General features: G+C 35.4%; 1 protein-coding gene across 2 annotated transcripts in view; it reads left to right on the top strand.

Moving 5' to 3' along the window:
- Nucleotides 1-18,221, top strand: part of CERT1 (ceramide transporter 1) — a 77,416-nt gene extending 59,195 nt beyond the window's left edge. For both annotated transcript variants that reach the window (XM_070743202.1, XM_070743203.1), the window contains 5 exons: nt 328-398; nt 4,323-4,451; nt 4,691-4,820; nt 11,580-11,716; nt 15,285-18,221. In XM_070743202.1, coding sequence (XP_070599303.1) covers nt 328-398; nt 4,323-4,451; nt 4,691-4,820; nt 11,580-11,707 — 458 coding nt within the window. In that variant the 3' untranslated portion in view covers nt 11,708-11,716; nt 15,285-18,221. The remainder of the gene's footprint in view (nt 1-327; nt 399-4,322; nt 4,452-4,690; nt 4,821-11,579; nt 11,717-15,284) is intronic.
- The last annotated feature ends 497 nt before the right edge of the window (nt 18,222-18,718 follow it).

The following is an 18,718-nucleotide window of genomic DNA, read 5'->3' as shown; positions in this document are numbered from 1 at the left end:
GGTCTCGGAGATATTCTGGTCCAGTGCCATGAAGGGCTTTAAAGGTCATAACCAACACTTTGAATTGTGACCGGAAGTTGATCGGCAACCAATGCAGACTGCGGAGTGTTGGTGAAACATGGGCATACCTAGGTAGGCCCATGACTGCTCTCGCAGCTGCATTCTGCACGATCTGAAGTTTCCGAACACTTTTCAAAGGTAGCCCCATGTAGAGAGCATTACAGTAGTAGGACACAGATCTGGCTAATTCTGGTCTAACTGATATGTGATGGTATTATTACTATAATTTAATCATTTGTGTGTGTGTGGGGTTCTCTTGTCTTTTAGCAACCATTGAAAATTTCCGTGTTGTAGAAACTCTAGCTGATAATGCAATCATCGTCTACCAAACACATAAGGTAATACTTATCATCATTTCATAACTCTTCAAAGTGCAATGATGAAGGAAAACATCTAAAGGTTATAAATTTCTGTCTTATCTGAACTAGTTTTTCCTGTTAGAACATTGCCTGAATCATCAGGAAAAAATAGAGTTACAGATTGTCGTTTATTATTATTTTGCAAAATTTGGTTTTAATCTTGATCCAGTAAAAATCTCACACAGGGACGCATGTGCGTGCATATTTCTGTATGCATGGAGGCAAAAAACCTCACCGAAACATGCGCGCACATGTGTCCCTGGGCGAGATTTTGCTAGCTGCACGGGTGCAGGAAGCAAAATTTCGCTCAAACTCACACTCGTGCGCCTGAGCCGCAGAGCTGCCGCTCAATTAGGTGTACCAGTAGCAACCCACTACTGTCTTGATCATGTATTTTGGTTCCAAATAATTTGGATCTTATTTGTTTTTAGAGAAGCAAGTGCATTAATAATTGAGGAGAGACTATAGCTCAGTAACGGAACGTAAGCTGTGCATTCCAAAGTTCCAAGATTCAGTCTTTCCCCAGATACTGTGCATCTTTAAGTGGATGACTGGATGAAAATCATTTCCTAAATCATGATTTTAAAATATTTCTAAAATGATGCCCTAATTATCATGTTTCATTGAAAGCCAAAGAAATGGCTAAGAACAAGCTACAAATTGGGATGTCTTCATCTTGAAGGATAACTGTCTTTGCAGAAAAGACACAATATCGATAGAGGAGAATATTTGTAACCCAAGGTTGAAATGAACTGTACTTGGTACTCTCCGAGCTTGGTTGTTTCTTGCAGACATTTCATCCCAAATTAGGTAACAATTTGAACAAAGAAACATCTGCAAGAAAACCACCAAGGTCAGAGGTAGCATCAAGTAACTCTTAAGGTACTCCTTAAGATACTTAAGAGTATCTTTATATTAAACAATGTATTATATTGCATATTGTGTCTTTTATATGTTGTAAGGCGATAGATAGATAGATAGATAGATATATAGATAGATAGATAGATAGATTTGTTTTCATTTAGTTAGTTTTTTCATTTAGTTAGTTAGTTATGCTCATCTTTTGAATCACAGCTTAAGATACCTAGTACAGGTAATCCTCAATTTACAACTATTCATTTAGTGATCATTCAAAGTTAGATTACTGAAAAAAGTGATTCGTCATCAAATTTGGGCACTTCACAAAAAACTTGTGTTTACAATGAATATTTTTTTGCTTTTGTTTTTATTTTTGTATTGCATTGATCAGTCCATAACCATGTTGTATGTAATAAAATTGTCCTTACTATTATTTTTCTAGAAGTTTGTAGCAGATGATTTAGGGAAACTAAAGTTTGTATCTTGACTTGACCAATACTTAGATTGGTGGCCAAATACTCTTTTGCTTGTAGATTGGCCTCTTGGCCTATTTGGATTATAATGGACCAATGCTCTACAAAAATTCTCTCTCATCCTCTCGCTTCTTTCTAATCTTGGGTATAGTTCACCTTGTTCACAGTTTACTTCATTAATAATAAGCATACACTTACTTTTGCAATTCTGAATAGCATCACATTCTTCACAGCTGGATGTAATAAGTGATGGCAATGACTGATTATTATTATTATCATTGAATTTCACACTCTTTGTAAAATCTAATCCAAAATTTATGACAAAAGTTTGCAAAACATTCTATCACAGAATATTCTGATCTTAAAATATACTGTACCAAGTTATTTTCTCAAGCTCTGCAATATGGGTTTAATAATATCGAACTAAATTACAGGTTTGCTTTAAAAATTACAACAAAAAATGTAATTTTAAAATCAAAAGAATATTTCAATAATAAAACTTGTATCTAGCTGTCTTCAAATATAGCATATAGATTGGTCGGGATCTGAATATAATGACTCAGCTTTGAACTCTTTATATACAGTAATTCCTTTAAATCTATGTAGGTACATAATCAAAAACCAGATATAAAAATAATTATAAACATTTTTCTCTTAAAATTACATTGTGCCAATCCAAAACTTTATATATTGTACTGAAGAGAGTGATTGATTGATTGATTGATTGAATGATTGGATTTCTATGCCGCCCCTCTCTGAAGACTCAGGGTGGCTTACAACATATAATTAAAAAAAACAATAAATACAGTGACAAATCCAATTAATTGGCTAAAAATTAACCTAAAATATCTAATATTTTAAAAATCACTCAGACTTCATAGAAACATAGAAGTCTGACGGCAGAAAAAGACCTCATGGTCCATCTAGTCTGCCCTTATACTATTTTCTGTATTTTATCTTAGGATGGATATATGTTTATCCCAGGTATGTTTAAATTCAGTTACTGTGGATTTATCAACCACGTCTGCTGGAAGTTTGTTCCAAGGATCTACTACACTTTCAGTAAAATAATATTTTCTCATGTTGCTTTTGATCTTTCCCCCAACTAACTTCAGATTGTGTCCCCTTGTTCTTGTGTTCACTTTCCTATTAAAAACACTTCCGTCCTGGACTTCAGCCACACAAAACATCCATCGGCCAGGTGGCCTAAGATCTAATACCCCAAGCCTGGGGACATAAATGAGTCTTAAGACTCTTATGGAAGGCAAGGGGGGGGGAGTGCGAATCTCTAGGGGGAGCTGATTCCAGAGGGCTGGGCCGCCCACAAAGAAGGCTCTTCCTATTGAACCCACCAAGTGAAATTGTTTGGTTGACTGGACCTGGAGAAGGCCAACTCTATGGGACCTGACTGGTCACTGAGGTTCATGCGGCAGAAGGCGGTTCCACAAGTAATCTGGCCCAATGCCATTTGGGGTTTATAGGTCATAATCAACACTTTGAATTGTGTCCAGAAACCAATCTGCAACCAATGCAGTCCACGGAATGTTGGAAAGACATGGGCATGTCTGGGCAGGCCCATGACCGCTGGCGTGGCTGCATTTTGCACGATTCAAAGTTTCTGAACACTCTTCAAATGTAGCCCCATGTAGAGAGTATTGCAGTAGTCACATGTCAAGGTGATAAGGGCATGAGCGACTGTGAGTAGAGACTCCCTGTCCAAATAGGGCCGCAATGGTGCACTAGGCGAACCTAGGCAAATGCCTCCCTCGTCACAGCCAAGAGATAATGTTCCAAGGTCAGCTGTGGATCAAGTGGATTGGTGTTGATATCTATTTAACACATTTATGTTTTCAGCAAATTAGAAATAATTAATAAATTTTGGCAAAGTTGCATTAGTTCTCAAAAATCTGATAAAACAATGCAGCACAAGTTTATCTAAATTTATCATCTAAAATTGAGAAACCTTTCAAACAATTTGTTGATGTAAAATTGAGAAGTACTTTACATTAATGGTAAGTAAAAATGTGGGGGATTGCATTGCTTGGAAGAATACAATATGAGATTCTTAAAGAACTCTTTCATTCTAAATGTTTTTGCTCTTTGGTTATAAGTTTTGTTTTGGTTGTCATATTTTACCTTATAAATGGAGTATTTTGTAATACTATGTGTCTATATATGTTCCTGCACAGAATTAATGAATAGGTAGTTTTTATATTTTTCTCTGGGATTATATACACTGCTCAAAAAAATAAAGGGAACACTTAAACAACACAATATAACTCCAAGTGAATCAAACTTCTGTGAAATCAAACTGTCCACTTAGGAAGCAACACTGACTGACAATCAATTTCACATGCTGTTGTGCACATTCAACTTTGTACAGAACAAAGTATTCAATGAGAATATTTCATTCATTCAGATCTAGGATGTGTTATTTGAGTGTTCCCTTTATTTTTTTCAGCAGTATATGTAACAATCAGTATACCCAAATTTTGATTTATAGCTGTTTTCTATTATTAGAAGTGTTTTTTTTTAATGAATACTTTAAAACATATAAATGCTTTTTTTCCAGCGAGTATGGCCTGCTTCTCAACGTGATGTGCTGTATTTATCTGCTATTAGAAAAATACCTGCTTTAAATGAAAATGACGCTGAAACATGGATTGTCTGCAACTTCTCTGTAGAACATGATAGTGTTCCTGTAAGTAAAACTTGTAATTTCTGAAGGTATTTATTGTTGTAGAATTCCTTTCTTAATTGCAGTGATTTTGAACCTTAGAGGAAGGATAATTTAAAAGAAAAGAATAGAAAATATTCAGGATATTTAACTTGATGAATTTTTTCTAAAGGAAAGAATAGGAAAGAGCAGTTTATGCCATTGTATTTCTTTATAGTCAGTATTTAATCAGCAAGAATGTGAATGATTGTGTTTTTTGACAGACAAACAATCGATGTGTTCGTGCCAAAATAAATATTGCTATGATTTGCCAGACATTGGTAAGCCCTCCAGAAGGAAACAAGAAAATAAGCAGAGACAACATCCTATGCAAGATTACATATGTAGCAAATGGTAAGGCATTACTTTCTTGAAATGCATATGTACTTGTTTTAGTGTAAAAGGATTTATTCTTCTCACTTATAGATAAAGAACCATGCAAATAATAAGGCAAAAGGCCTATGTACATATTACATTTGTGAATTATATATACGTATGTCACATGGCAATTACTTTTTCTAAAGCTATTGCAACAACTAATTCCATTTAGGAAAATCTGACATTGTTTACTGTTGAAACTATTATTAAATCAGCAGTGGGTTGCTTCTGATTTGGCCCAATTCATAGAACCAGTAGCAGTGGGAGGTTCCGCCCACCCACCTGGGACTCCTCTGACACCTGCCCTCATACCAGGGGTGGGTTCCAGTTTACCTCGCTGCTGGTTTGCTCCCTCCCGAGCTGCGTGAGCACACTTTGTGGGCATACACAGGCTTCGCACATGCATGACTGCACAATAATGAAAAATCCAGAAAAAGAAAACCAAATCTGAAAAAAGATGGCAATTGCATGCACAGTGGTGGAACTTGAATTCTGCACATGCTCAGAAGGGAAAAAAATTAAAATAATTCCCCCTAAAATTAAAAAAACTGATAGTGGCGTCGACGGACCAACACCAACCTTTCTGGTTTGGTGATGTCATTGTGACCTCACTAGCGGGTTGCTACCAATTCGGGCGAACCGGTCCAAACCAGGAGGAACCCACCTCTGGTTCACGTGCGCGAACCAATAACAACAGGTTTTAGAATCCACTACTGAATTAAATCCAAATAACATTCAAATTTTAAATCATTATTTGATGTCTTTTAAAATGATAGAGAATAAAGATAATATGACACCCCTTTTCCCAACTCAGGAGCACGTAGAAGGTGCATTCTATCTCTTAACTAATGTTAGGAAAATTTAAACTAAATTTGATTTCATTTACGTTTAATAAAATAAAAATATTAATCTGAGTTATCTTCATTATAGATAATTATTTCCTTCTTCTAATACATTCAAAATTCCAATTTGAAAATCATTTTTGAAGAGATTTGAAGCACACAACCACTGTTTGCTTGTTAGTTGGTTGGTTGGTTGGTTGGTTAAATCTATAGGCTGCCCTTCTCGCGGACACAGATTGGCTTACAACAATAAAAACATAATACAAAAATTTAAAATACCCCAATACATAATAGCAACACTAAATGTTTATCCCAATAAAACAACACACAATCAACACTCATACATGCTAGTGGTTGGGGTGGAGGACCATCACTTAATGACCTCAGGCCTGCCAACATAGGTGTGTTTTAAGCATTTTTCAAAAGGTGAGGAGCACTGTTCCCCCTAAGGTGTGCAGGTGCGTGCTGGCGCACCTAGCAATGGCCTACCGCACAGGGTTGAAAAACCCTGCGCAGGAGCCGATCATCTACCTTTTGCAAAAGCAGATTGCCTACCTTTTGCACGGATCTTCCACCAGCACCTTGTAAATGGGCTCAGGCAGCGGGGTGGTGGAAAGGAAGGCTTCTTGAGGAGAGGGTGCATGACCACTTCCTTTAACAGAGGTGGAAATTGCCCCTCCCTCAAAGAAGCGTTGAGTACCTCCTGGATCTACCCTTGTGTCACCTGCCTACTGGCTGAGACTAGCCAGGAGGGGCATGGCTCCAATAAACAGGTGGAGAAGCTCATAGCTCCTATGGCCTTGTCCACTTCATCAGGCGTCCCCAGTTCAAACTCGTCCCATATAAACGGACCAAGACTAGCCCCAGTCACCTCAGTCGATCTTGCCCACTCGGAGCCCAGGATGGTCAGTCCATTTTTAGGAGGTTACATTTCTTTTTTTTAGAAGCTGTATCTCTTACATAAAATCAAATCTAGATTTCTTTCTGCCCACGTGTTAAATGGAAAACTTGCTATGAAATCAGGCGTTGGGCATGTATTCTATGTGCATTGTTTTGTGGATTCATACTTTTAAAGTTTTAAGTACATATTGATAATTGTAGATGGATTGTGAGATGACTCCCACAATTTTATTTAGATAGATCTGTAAATGCTACATGGGGGTCTAGTTTAACTTCCTATTCCTGTAATATTAAAATGAGAACTGATTTTATTGCTTTTAATAACAGTTCTACATAATATAAACTTTAGGATTTCAAAATTGTCTGTGACAAATATTTTTTTAATTGGAAGTTTAATTTGCAATATTTCCTAAACTTAATCAAATATAAAATTTCATTGCATAAAAATGCAATTCCCCCTTATATCCAAAGCAGTTTAAATCCAACATTTTATTTTCCTGCCTGTCCTACATGCTTTTAGATACATTGCCAAGTTTACATGTCTCAGGATCTGAACTAGGTGGTAGTAAATTAGCAACATAACCAACACTCATAGTCTTGAGGAAATATAGCTTCCAGCTAACTCCCATCCAGTATTTCAGGTTTTTTAATGATTAGTTAGGGGAAAAAATATACAGTGTTGTAACCATGGCTCATTGTCAGCACTGCCTTTTTGTTATTGGTGGTATTGCTGATTAAATTTTCTGATGTATCAACAAATTATCATAGGAAAAAGGTGATCTACCCACTTCACATGAACATGTTTATTTATTTATTGTATTAATACAATTAATGCAAATGCTTTTTGCTTGTTTGTAAAATCTGTTACTGAATTTCCCAGAAAGATGCTCCAAGCTTTTTCAAATTTATTTGAAGCTATTTAAAATAAATTAAAAGTGTTCTTTAGTTAAGATACTGTGTAGGTTAAATAAAACGTTCAGATTAAAATTCTTATGGAAGTATTATATTTTAAAATTACGTCCTTTTGAAAGCTTAAAGTGTCATAACATGCAATATCAATATTAAGAGGAGGATGATAACTATCAGAGATTTAATCAAACTTCTATGTAAACAGTTTCCTTCTGAGTTAGCACCAGAAGTATACAATATGCACAATAAATAAATGCATTGTTGTAATCACAGGAATAAGGCATGGAGTAAATCATAAAGCAAAAAAGCACTTAATGTAAAAAATATATAACAATTTCAAAAGTCTATGCAAAGTTACAACACTAAAGATTGTTCAAGGCCAATCCCAAAACTACAGCATGGCTGGAAGTATACTAGTAGTCCTTACAACTGATTAATGATCTGTCAAAATGTCAAGTGCCTTGGAAAGGATGCCTTGTGGCCCATAAAGACTTCTGACCGTCATAAAGCATTGTGGTATCTTCCTATAGGCATGTAATTACATTTCAGGCATATGCAACAAACTCGCATTTACGGAATTCAATAAGTGACTCAGCGGTAGCAATAGTAGCTAATAGAGTTCTCTCAAGGCTATCTGGCCTTTGTAAAATATCACTTTGTTAGATCTTGGGCAGAGCTCTAATGATACTAATAAGTAGCTTGTTCCTATTAGACTTGGCCTCATTCTGTGTATCTATCTTATTCCCATGGCTTGGCTTAGTCAAGGGCAAATGGGGAGAGAAGATAATGTTATTAACCACAGGTTTTATTATTTGAAAGACTGTGTAGATCAAAAAAAAAAGAAGCTGAACTGAACAAAGGGGTTACCCCTCCATCAAGAAAAGAATAGCAAGAAATTATTTCATTTTAAGTAATATATGAGGTATAATATTTTCCTTAAAAGTAAGATTTGAGTAATGCCAGGCAAGCTTGGAAATCACTCAGTGAAATACAAATCTATTTGCTGATGGTGGCAGGGAAGAAACTGTCCCAGAGAAATTACAGTTCTCTTTTGGAGAGACCTAACAACTACAATTAAGGCCATTGAAAGATATATGATATATGAAGAACAACCTGATTTAATTACAAGGAGTAAGTGAGATTTGATGAAGTAACTTCTTTACTCCTTGAACACTTTGCCAACAATTACATTTGTGATTTATTGTTACTCAGTCCCAAGGATGCCTGTTCACTCGGTCCTGGGAATATCTGTTTGGCCTTGAACTTCAATAAAGGCAGAAAGTCTTTTTGTATTTTGGGGGGGGGGGGGCTCAAAGTCACTTTTTAACAGTTACAGATTATTTTTAATTGCTCAAACACTGAAATGTTAGTTTGTCCTTTTATGTTTGTCCTTTGTCATGAATTTAGTTCTTCGGAGAGGGGCGGCATACAAATCTAATAAATTGAATTGAATTGAATTGAATTAGTTGTGCACTATCATATCAGCAGCTTCTTCCAGTTCTTACTATGTGCACCTTGTTCTTATTTTCTTTAGAGGAAACTAGAGAGTGAAAGGAGGGAAGAATGATGGCCAATGTAGAATCCAACCATCTATTAAACCATGTCTAAGAAAAACAAAACACTCCAATAGTTGCTCCTTTTCTATTTCTGTATGTTAGTCCTCTTCAAGAGTCTCAAATTTATTAGACATGAAAAACACGGTTAATTTACTTACCGTTTCTTTTTGTGGAAAAAGTTCATTTATTTTTGGTTGTTTGGCTGTCTTGGACAAGTGCAATTCAAAACTCATTATGACACTTTTTTTTTCTATTCTGCAAATCAGAAATCTTGTCTTTTTTCTTCTCATTGCCTGACTCTTCCTTTTCTCTCTCTCTCCGGAAGTTACAAATGTATAAATGATATCATTTGCTTATTTTAATAAGTCATAAATAATACTAACTAAAGAGGCAGGTTATAAAACAGAATCTCACAGAAAAAGCTGTTAATAGTTTACCATCTTGTCCTGTTTTTGTTTTCATTAATACATATCAAGAGTACAACTGATTTTAAAAAGTAGGACTAAAGACAAGGCGGCATACAAGTCTAATAAATAATAATCATAATAATAATCATAATAATAATCATAATAATAATAATAATAATAATAATAATAATAATAATAATCATAATCATAATACAACACAGCATAGTGATCTCGTTTGCTGTGTTGTATTGACAATAATAATCACACAGACTGACTACAAGCATAGACACAATTCTGTGGCACAGATGATCCACTAGAGCTTGTGCCAGAACTACCATCTGCCAGTGGCAAAGAATTGGTGGGATCATAAGTCCGAAAAAGTGGTTGAAAATGAGCAAGCAAAACTATTATGGGACTTCAGACTTCAGACTGACCAAATTCTGAAGCATAACACACCAGACATCCTGATTGTGGAGAAAAAGAAAGTATGGATCATCGACATTGCAAACCCAGGAGACAGCAGATTGAGGAGAAGCAGCTAGAGAAATTAGTGAAATATGAAGATCTAAAAATCAAGCTGCAACGACTCTGGCATAAGCCAGTGAAAGTGGTTCCAGCGGTCCTTGGCACGCTGGGCGCAGTGCCAAAGGATCTCAACGGACATTTGAAAACCATCAAAATTGACAAAATCTCCAGCTGTCAATTGCAAAAAGCCGTTTTACTGGGATCGGCACACATATTCGCCGCTACATCACGCAGTCCTAGGTGCTTGGGAAGCGCCCGACTGATGATGAAATACGAAATCCAGTATAGTGATCTGGTCTGTTGTGTTGTATTATTATTAATAATAATAATAATAATAATAATAATAATAATAATAATCAAAGTTAACAAGTGATTAACTTTCTTCCAAGCAATAGAATAGCAAGATTCACAGAAATATCGACATTAAAAAAAGGTAAAATCAAGCCTCTTTCCATTTAAGTTTAAAACCTTCTAATTATGTAGTCACATCCATGCAGTATCCCTGGCAATCATACCAAAGCAGTTTGCCATTGGTTTTTGCCATTTTTTGTATTTCCAGAGTCCGTGGTAGTCTCTTGTTCAAGTACTTACTGGGATCAACTTTGTTTACCTTTTAATCCATGCGAATGTATCTATGTCAACAATAAACATATAATCCATGCTTAACTGTCATTTGTTCAACAACAATGTGAAATTATAATGATGCTATGGCTGGTCCTTAAAAGTAAAAAGGGTGTTGCAACATCTCCATTATAAAAATTCAGGTGCTTAACAACCTACTCTCTGCCTTTCTGGCTTCCCTGTGCTCTGGTGTTGCTGCCTACCCCTGCTACCCTGTACCACCTGCAGCTGACCTTTACTAACTTTTTCCTTCTGCCACTGGCAAGGCAGCTGCTGGCCCCCAAAAGGTTGAGTTTTTAGGTGGTGGAAATCCAGGATGACTAAAAGGGAAGATAGGAGGAAGTGTAGCAAGGCAACAGAAGCCTGAGGTCCCCAGTTAACAGTGGTTAACAATGGTGTAATCCTTGCCTAACAACTGCAACCAGGACTACTAGTGCTGCTATTGCTAAGCAATGCAGTCACATGATGTTTCATCTAAATGACATTTCACTTAGCAATGGAAATTACCATCCCAATTGGGGTAATGTAAGTGAGGACTACCTGTAGAAGTTTTACAGGTGAAGACAAATTTTCCAATGGCAAGAGTTCCCCTGTGTTCCTTATTTTCTGGTAAATTAACTTAAATATTAGATTTGTTTACATTGTATTGTTATTGCTGTTAGCCGCCCCGAGTCTGCGCCATACAAATCTGATTAATAAATAAAATAAATAAATAAATTGTATATTAATTTCTTCAATTTGTCCAGTAAATGGAATTCGAACATATGTTAAGAACTCTTTGTTTATGTCTTGATAGAAATTACAGAATAAAAGAATATGAGTTTGTGTTTCAATAGTACCATCATTACAAAAGTAAAGCTGATGGTATAATATTTTATGTAATTTAAATTCTTATCAAATTTTATTGTTCATTAATTTACCACTCCACAAAAATACTATTATATTAACCACTTAAAATCTCATCTTTATTTATAGTGAATCCTGGAGGCTGGGCACCAGCTTCTGTACTACGGGCAGTAGCAAAACGAGAGTATCCCAAATTCTTAAAACGATTCACAACGTACGTACAAGAAAAAACAGCCGGGAAGTCTATTTTGTTCTAGTATTATCAGGTATGTATAATTCCCTGGGTTTTTGCAATATATAAATTATTTCATCATTAATTGCATAGTCATTTCAGATATGCTGAAATATTTGAATTGTTTCTCAAAATTAGTTTTAAATAACATGGGTGTATAGGAGATAAGACAAATTTACAAGTGGAAGAAATAAGAGGTTACAGTTATGATTATAATTTTGGGGTTACATTCTTGATATCAAAATGTTCGGAAAACTTCCTCAGCACCTTCTGGGCTCCTAATCTCACTGAATCCTCCCTCCCTCCTTCCCTCCCTTTCTATCTGTCTCTAATTAGGGATCTTGCATGATGCAAACCAAATAACCAGCTGTTAATACAGGTAGTCCACGTTTGCCAACCACTTGTTCAGTGATCATTTGAAATTGCAGCAACGCTGAAAAAATAAGACTTGGAACTGGTTCTTGAAGTTGCAGCATTACAGTGTCTCTGCAGTCATAATTGTGTTCAGGCACTTGACAAGTGGCTTGCATTTACTTTATTTAAAAAACCACCCATAATTTGTGTTAATAATTTTGATGGCTATTAAAACAAATACAATAAACTGAGAGAAAGAGAATAGAATATGAAAAATAAAAATAAAAAGTTTAGGGAAGAAGTATAAACAAATTTAGTATCTCTTTACCCCATATAAGGTTGCAAACAGACCACTTCATCCTATAGTCCATGTCTTATCTATAAGCAAATCCATAAAATTTCAATCATGGTGTCAGCAAAAAGTCCTCAAAGGATTGCCAGAACTTTGCAGAAATTTCTTTAAAAACTTATTTTAAAATGATCAAATAAACCAACTTTATATTCCTTGATCTCACACTTCTTTATTTCGGTATCATTCCAAATTTAGTATATGTGCTGCCAAAGCGAGCACCACTCTTCTTTATCTCATTACACAGATTTCATGAAGGTTTCTACATCCAATAAGAAAACAATTTCCAAATCATTCTTTTGTTTTATCATTGATATTTCCCTTTAAATTTTTAAAAACTTTGCCCAGTTTCTTTTGGGTCAAGTAAAGGCCTTTTCCAAATCATTCTCTAGTCCATTCATTTGTAGTTCCATCATTTCTCTGTCTTGTCACATAAAATTTTTTGATCTGTCATTCATTATCATCATCCTCATTCCTTCATGAACATATTTTTACATAGTCTGTTTATACAAGCAGAGATTATTACTGACAGTGTTGATATTATAATTATTAATGTCTTCGTCCATTCTTCAATTATCTTTAATATTTCCAATATTATAACATTTGATGTTATTTGTAAGCCCCAATATTAATTGACATCAAGAAAGGCTGAAATTTCCCCCCTGCTTAGAATCATTAGCCGCCCCCAGTAGCATCCAGTTTCTAAAATTGTAAAATGACTTACTGTATTTTTTGGATACGCACCTTCCCTCCCCCCCCACAAAAGAGAGTGGAAATGTCAGTGTGTCTTATACACCCAATACAGCCATTTTGGCTGTCACGAAACCCTGCCTGCTGCATCCCATTTTTGGACAGAGGGTCTGGGAAGACTGCTGAGAGCTCCTGGTTCTGGAGAATGGCAAAAATGGCCCGTTTTTTGGCCGTTTTTTCACAAAACTTGGGTTGGTAAAGGGTCTGGGGAGCCTGCAGAATGCTCTTGGGAACTGGAGGAAAGCAAACACGCCTCCATTTTAATGAAAAAAAATGGGCAAAAACCAACCAATTTTCCACAAAAATGGTGGCATTTTTGCCAACTCCCAGCACCCAGGAGATTCCTGCAGGCTGGCCAGACCCCTTTTTTGCAAAAGAAATGGGTGAAATGGGTGAAAAATGTCCCAATTTTTGCAAAAACAAGTTACCCCATCTAGCATGACTGGAGGAGGAATTCTGGAGTTGAAGTCCACTAGTCTTAAAGCTGTCAAGTTTGAAGACCCCTGGGTTAGGGGTTAAAGGTGCAATGGTCTTCAAGCTTGGCAAGTTTAAGATTTGTGGACCTCAACTCCCATTCCTGAGCTAGCATGACTGGAGGAGGAATTCTGGGGGTTGAAGTCCACCAGTCTTAAAGCTGTCAAGTTTGAAGTTTGTAAAAAGTATACATGTTTGTAAAAAGTATTCTGTTACACTGATATTTTATTACATAATAATAAACACTGGGGTATAAAATGCACTTAGATTTTAGAGGTGGAAAACAAGGAAAAAGTATTCTGAACCCATTTGGTTCAGAATACTTTTTCCTTGTTTTCCACCTCTAAAATCTAAGTGCATTTTATACCCCAGTGTGTCTTATACTCTGAAAAACATGGTATCTTTGTTATGACTTGCAATAGACAGAATAACCAAAATAAGTGTTTCCCACAAGAAGCAATTTATTTTATAGTTCATCCCAAAATCTTATAGTAAAAGCCAATATTCCAAATATAATTAATCCGTTAATCTGTTTATAAAGAGCTGATAGCTTTTATGCTGCTTATCTCAAATTCTTTCAGTTTTTGAGCCTATAATTAATTTTTCTTTTGTTTGGAGTTGAAGACAAAACTTACGTAATGACTTTTTAGACTTATCGTTCTGAAGATCTCTAAAAGCTTTAGTTAATAAGCAGTTTCCTAAAGTGGTTAAGTAAGTCAGTTTTACTCCACTGTAGTTGCAAGAAAGATGACTGGTCACTTCATGTCCCAGTCCTCAAACCCATGGTTTCCTCACAAGGGGGAGCTATCATTACCCTAAATGAAAAATATTCAGGAAGTTACAAGTCACAATCATGTGATGTCACACTTAATGACCCATAGTAACTTGCTTAACAACAGCCAGAACTGACATAAATCGGTACAGACACACAATGTTGTACTTAGCAACTGCACCACTTAGTAATGGAATAGCCAGTCCCTATTGATGTTAATAAGTGAGGGTTACCTGTAGACTTATAAATATCCTTCCCGACTGAACTATATTAAGCAAAGTTCAGAGAAGAAATAATTCAGATCAGATAAATAGGCTACCAAGAGATCAGCGTAGCTGGATACAGTCTTTCACCTTGTCAGGTGCCTGATCCAGGCCATACACAACAAGCAGATAAGAGATTCATTCCAACAACCATTGAAGCTTTCAGTCACCAACTATTGCTCCTGATTTCAGATCTTAAACAAACTGCAAAGACTTGCAAGGCGATCTCATTTCTGAAGCATTGCACAGAAGAAGCTTCAGTGAATTGTAGGCTGAAAATCTCTGCAGAACAATACCAAGTACACTCCAAAACCAGAGAACTAATTAACAAAAAATCATCAAAATTATTTTAATTCTGCTGATTTTGGGATATCATAAATAGAATACCTGCAAATAAACCAGTTGTGATGTTCAGATAAGACAATCAGTGTAAATTGTGCTTAGCCATGAATGCATTCTGTTCAACAGTTGACTTTGTTCAACTAGAGAAACACACTTAAACCAATCTATGGGTTATTGTACCTTTGCTTTTCTGCTTACCAAGGGTACAGGCAGCAGACATTGGCCTCATTCCAGCTTTTAGTGGTACTGGACACAAGTGAGAGGCTTCATCTATTTTCCTCTTTCTCCCTCCACCTAGTGATTGGAACAAGGCTGTGTGAACATTCCATTTGGAGAAATGAACCAAAATGAAGGCTCCAAGCTGGAACGTAGGATCTACAGTCTTATGGGCCAAGTCCTGCATTCTGTACACAACTGAAAAATACTGCAATGCCATGAACTTGAACTTTCACTGTCTTCTGCTAGTTCACTTTGCTGAGTTGATGTGTAATTATAAAAATACATGTATTGATACATGTATATGTATATAAAAATACATGTGTTGATACATCTGTTTGCTTGCTCTAGAGGAGAATACTACAATTTTGGGTCACCAACTTGGTTCATTGCTTTAACTTTTGAATAATTTGAGATTTTGTTTACCGTGGGACTTCACAAGACACTTGCACAGTTCTTGTTTTTGTGTATGTCTAAAAAGCACAAGAGACGAATACACATCTAGCATACCACATGTGCTTTATGTACACAAAAACACTATGTTGTATCTTTTTTTCCCATCAGGTTTTCAGTAAATTCTGTGTCCTTTCAGAGGGAATTTGGGTATGCTTTGTATAATCATAGTTCATTGCTGCTGAGTTTCTATGAGAAATCATATTATGTAAAACTTCTCTTGAAATATGAGGGCTGTCAGGATCTTTATGACTTGCCTTTTCTATAGTCTTGCTCCTATGAAGGCCTTCTGGGGTCTGATGGAGTAGGCATGAAAAGCTTTATTTTTTTCAGATATCTTTATATTTCTATTTTTAATTTTAGTTGTGTAATATGTGCTACAGAAATTTAATTCCAGAATAATGATCCAAAAAGGATATTATCTTTTGGTAATATCTAAAGTTATTACTATATACTATATAAGAAGACCTGACTGCCAGAGAACAGCTACTGCTGTATCTTGCCCAGATTGTGTGAATATGGGCTGCTTTCTAGCAATTGGAACTTTAACACTGTGTAATATTTATTGAGTTAAATTGGATTGCTGAAGATAACATTCCCAGTCTTGGAAAAAAAATGCTGTTGTTTTAGTTCTACCTTTTGTTTCCCATTGAGTAAAGCTATGCTGTGAGATTCATCTATAAAAACTTACCGTACACATAACATTTGCCCTATGACCTGCCTTGTCAGATATGAAAACAAATAAAATCTAAAGAGAGTTCCCCTTAGTTGCTATGAGAAGTTAACTGTCAAGAATCTGACTGTCTTTAATATCAAGAAATACAATATACGAAGGGCGAACTGTATGAAAAGACTGGTGGTCCTTTTGAGGAAATGCCTTGGGTTATACTTTTAAAATGAGATTAGCCAGATGACCTTTTTAGCTGTCAGCTTGTGTGTATATATGAAGAGAGAAACAAGATTTGGATATATTTTTGAAAACAAAGCAGAAAGTCTTTATTTCATATAGAGTAGCTGATGCCTGAAAACAAATATAATGCTTTTTAATGAAGATTCAGCTAATGAAAATCTTCAAGGTTGGAAGCAAATTAATTTGAGTATAAGCTGATATGTCCTTGATGCACTAAAACAGGCATACTCTAAGGTTGTTTTATGTACATGTATACAGAATTCGTGCTTTTTAGTATCCTTTATTTGCCTTTCTCTAAATAATGTGCATGGAAAATGCCTCATTACAGAATAATTCTGATCATGATTTAAAATGTAGAAAAGTGCCTATAGGGTAATGCTGGCAAGGCAAAGAGTAAAGATGATGAATTTGATCTGTTTACTATCTCACCAGTAAGCATTTTGTATACCATTTCTTATACCTCAGATAAGTTTAATATTTTTGCAATCAACTGGAAAAAATTACTTGTTTACCATAGCCACTGATGGGAACTTCAATATCAAAGTAATACTTAGACCCTGAAAACGAAACCAACAATTTGTCATTCCTGATTATGATCATGGAACACATGCAGATAACTATTATTTAATTAGATAGCTTTATTTTAGAAAGAGATGAAAAGTTTACAAAACAGTTTATAAATCTTAATGTCATTAGTTGCATTTCCACTAAATGTGATGTATTTTGCAAATCTGTAAATAAAAATTATACTAAAAGATACTATTTGTAAACTAAGCTTTACTTTTAGACAAGTGGTGTCACTTCATTACAGCTAGCCCAGCCCAATCTGACTTGAAATTCTTAGGATGTATAATAAAATAACTGTGATTAGTGCTCGCCTAATAGTTCTTAATGTTTTTTCATGGAAATTTTTTTAATTTTTAGTTTCCAATTGATTATTGGCTCTTTTCATCTAGCACATCCATCCACCTTAGACTTCACAAGTGGCATCTTTTGCTATAATAACCGATAAGCAAATAATAGTCCTTACAACTTTTTAATGAACTAAAAGCTATAGTTAAGTTCTGTGGATATAGGTGGCTTTATTGTATCTATTTAGCTTATTGTTCCAAAGACTGAATGGCCACCAGAACCAACATTAATGTTAGAATCCTATCAAATGGTGGACTTCCCTTTTTAGCTGGAAAAGGACAACCTATTGATACCTATCTGGTTTAAAAAAATCTTTTTTATTATTATTATATTTTGCAATCGGACTAAATGTTATAAAATCCTTGATGGGGTTAGAGATGGAATGCTCGGTCACCTTGAAAGAAATTTCTCTTACTTTATTTGAGTTGAGCTGACTTGTAAGAAGTTATACTGGTTCTCATTAATCAAATGGTTAAGTCAATTTTTCACAAAATGTTTTGTCAACTATTCATCATATAAATGAAGCTGTATTTGAGTTACCATGTTCAATGACATGCTCAAATTATGAATCAGTTTCTAGAATGTCCCAAGTATGTAAAATGTGATTATTCTTCTATGATAGCTTTATGATCCTGTTAACATTAAAAATAAATGACTAAATGGAGTTGCCTCTTCCATATTACAATCACAGATTTGAAAACCAGTATTTAAAAGTGCAAAGTATTAAAATATATTACAAACACATTTCTATTTTGTATTTATTTTTTAATACTCAAGACTAGCTTTACATTATGTTCTAAGAAAGAAACTACTAATACAATCAAGTTGCAAAAATGCTATTGCTTTTATGTGTGTCTGTCAGAAGTAGCCAAAATGTTTGGTGGCTGGGCTCTGCACCAAATGAATGAAAGGCATTAGCAGTGAATGAATTTGGGTGGGTTTAATTCCTGTTTCTGGAGTGTTTTACTTTCCCCCCAATGCTTTATCGTAGGAGGCTTTGTAAGCCATAAAAAAAATATTAAGGGCCATATGTGTCTCCCTCCTCCAGAGAAACAAATGTGATTCAGAGTTTATATAAAACAATAATACAATTTATATGATTTGAATAGCATTTAGATTTGGCTATTTCTGAGTTCACATGTTATCTAATTAGCACCAACAATGGTCATTTCCCCCCATACAAATGTACAAAGACTGAATGAATTGCAATATATCCATGGAGGGAAAGATGTGAGTGAGAG

The sequence above is a fragment of the Erythrolamprus reginae genome, chromosome 2, assembly GCF_031021105.1.
Source record: "Erythrolamprus reginae isolate rEryReg1 chromosome 2, rEryReg1.hap1, whole genome shotgun sequence".
NCBI classification, from domain to species: domain Eukaryota; kingdom Metazoa; phylum Chordata; class Lepidosauria; order Squamata; family Dipsadidae; genus Erythrolamprus; species Erythrolamprus reginae.
The sequence above is the reverse complement of the archived record's forward strand: the minus strand, read 5'-3'. Positions and strand labels throughout refer to the sequence as shown.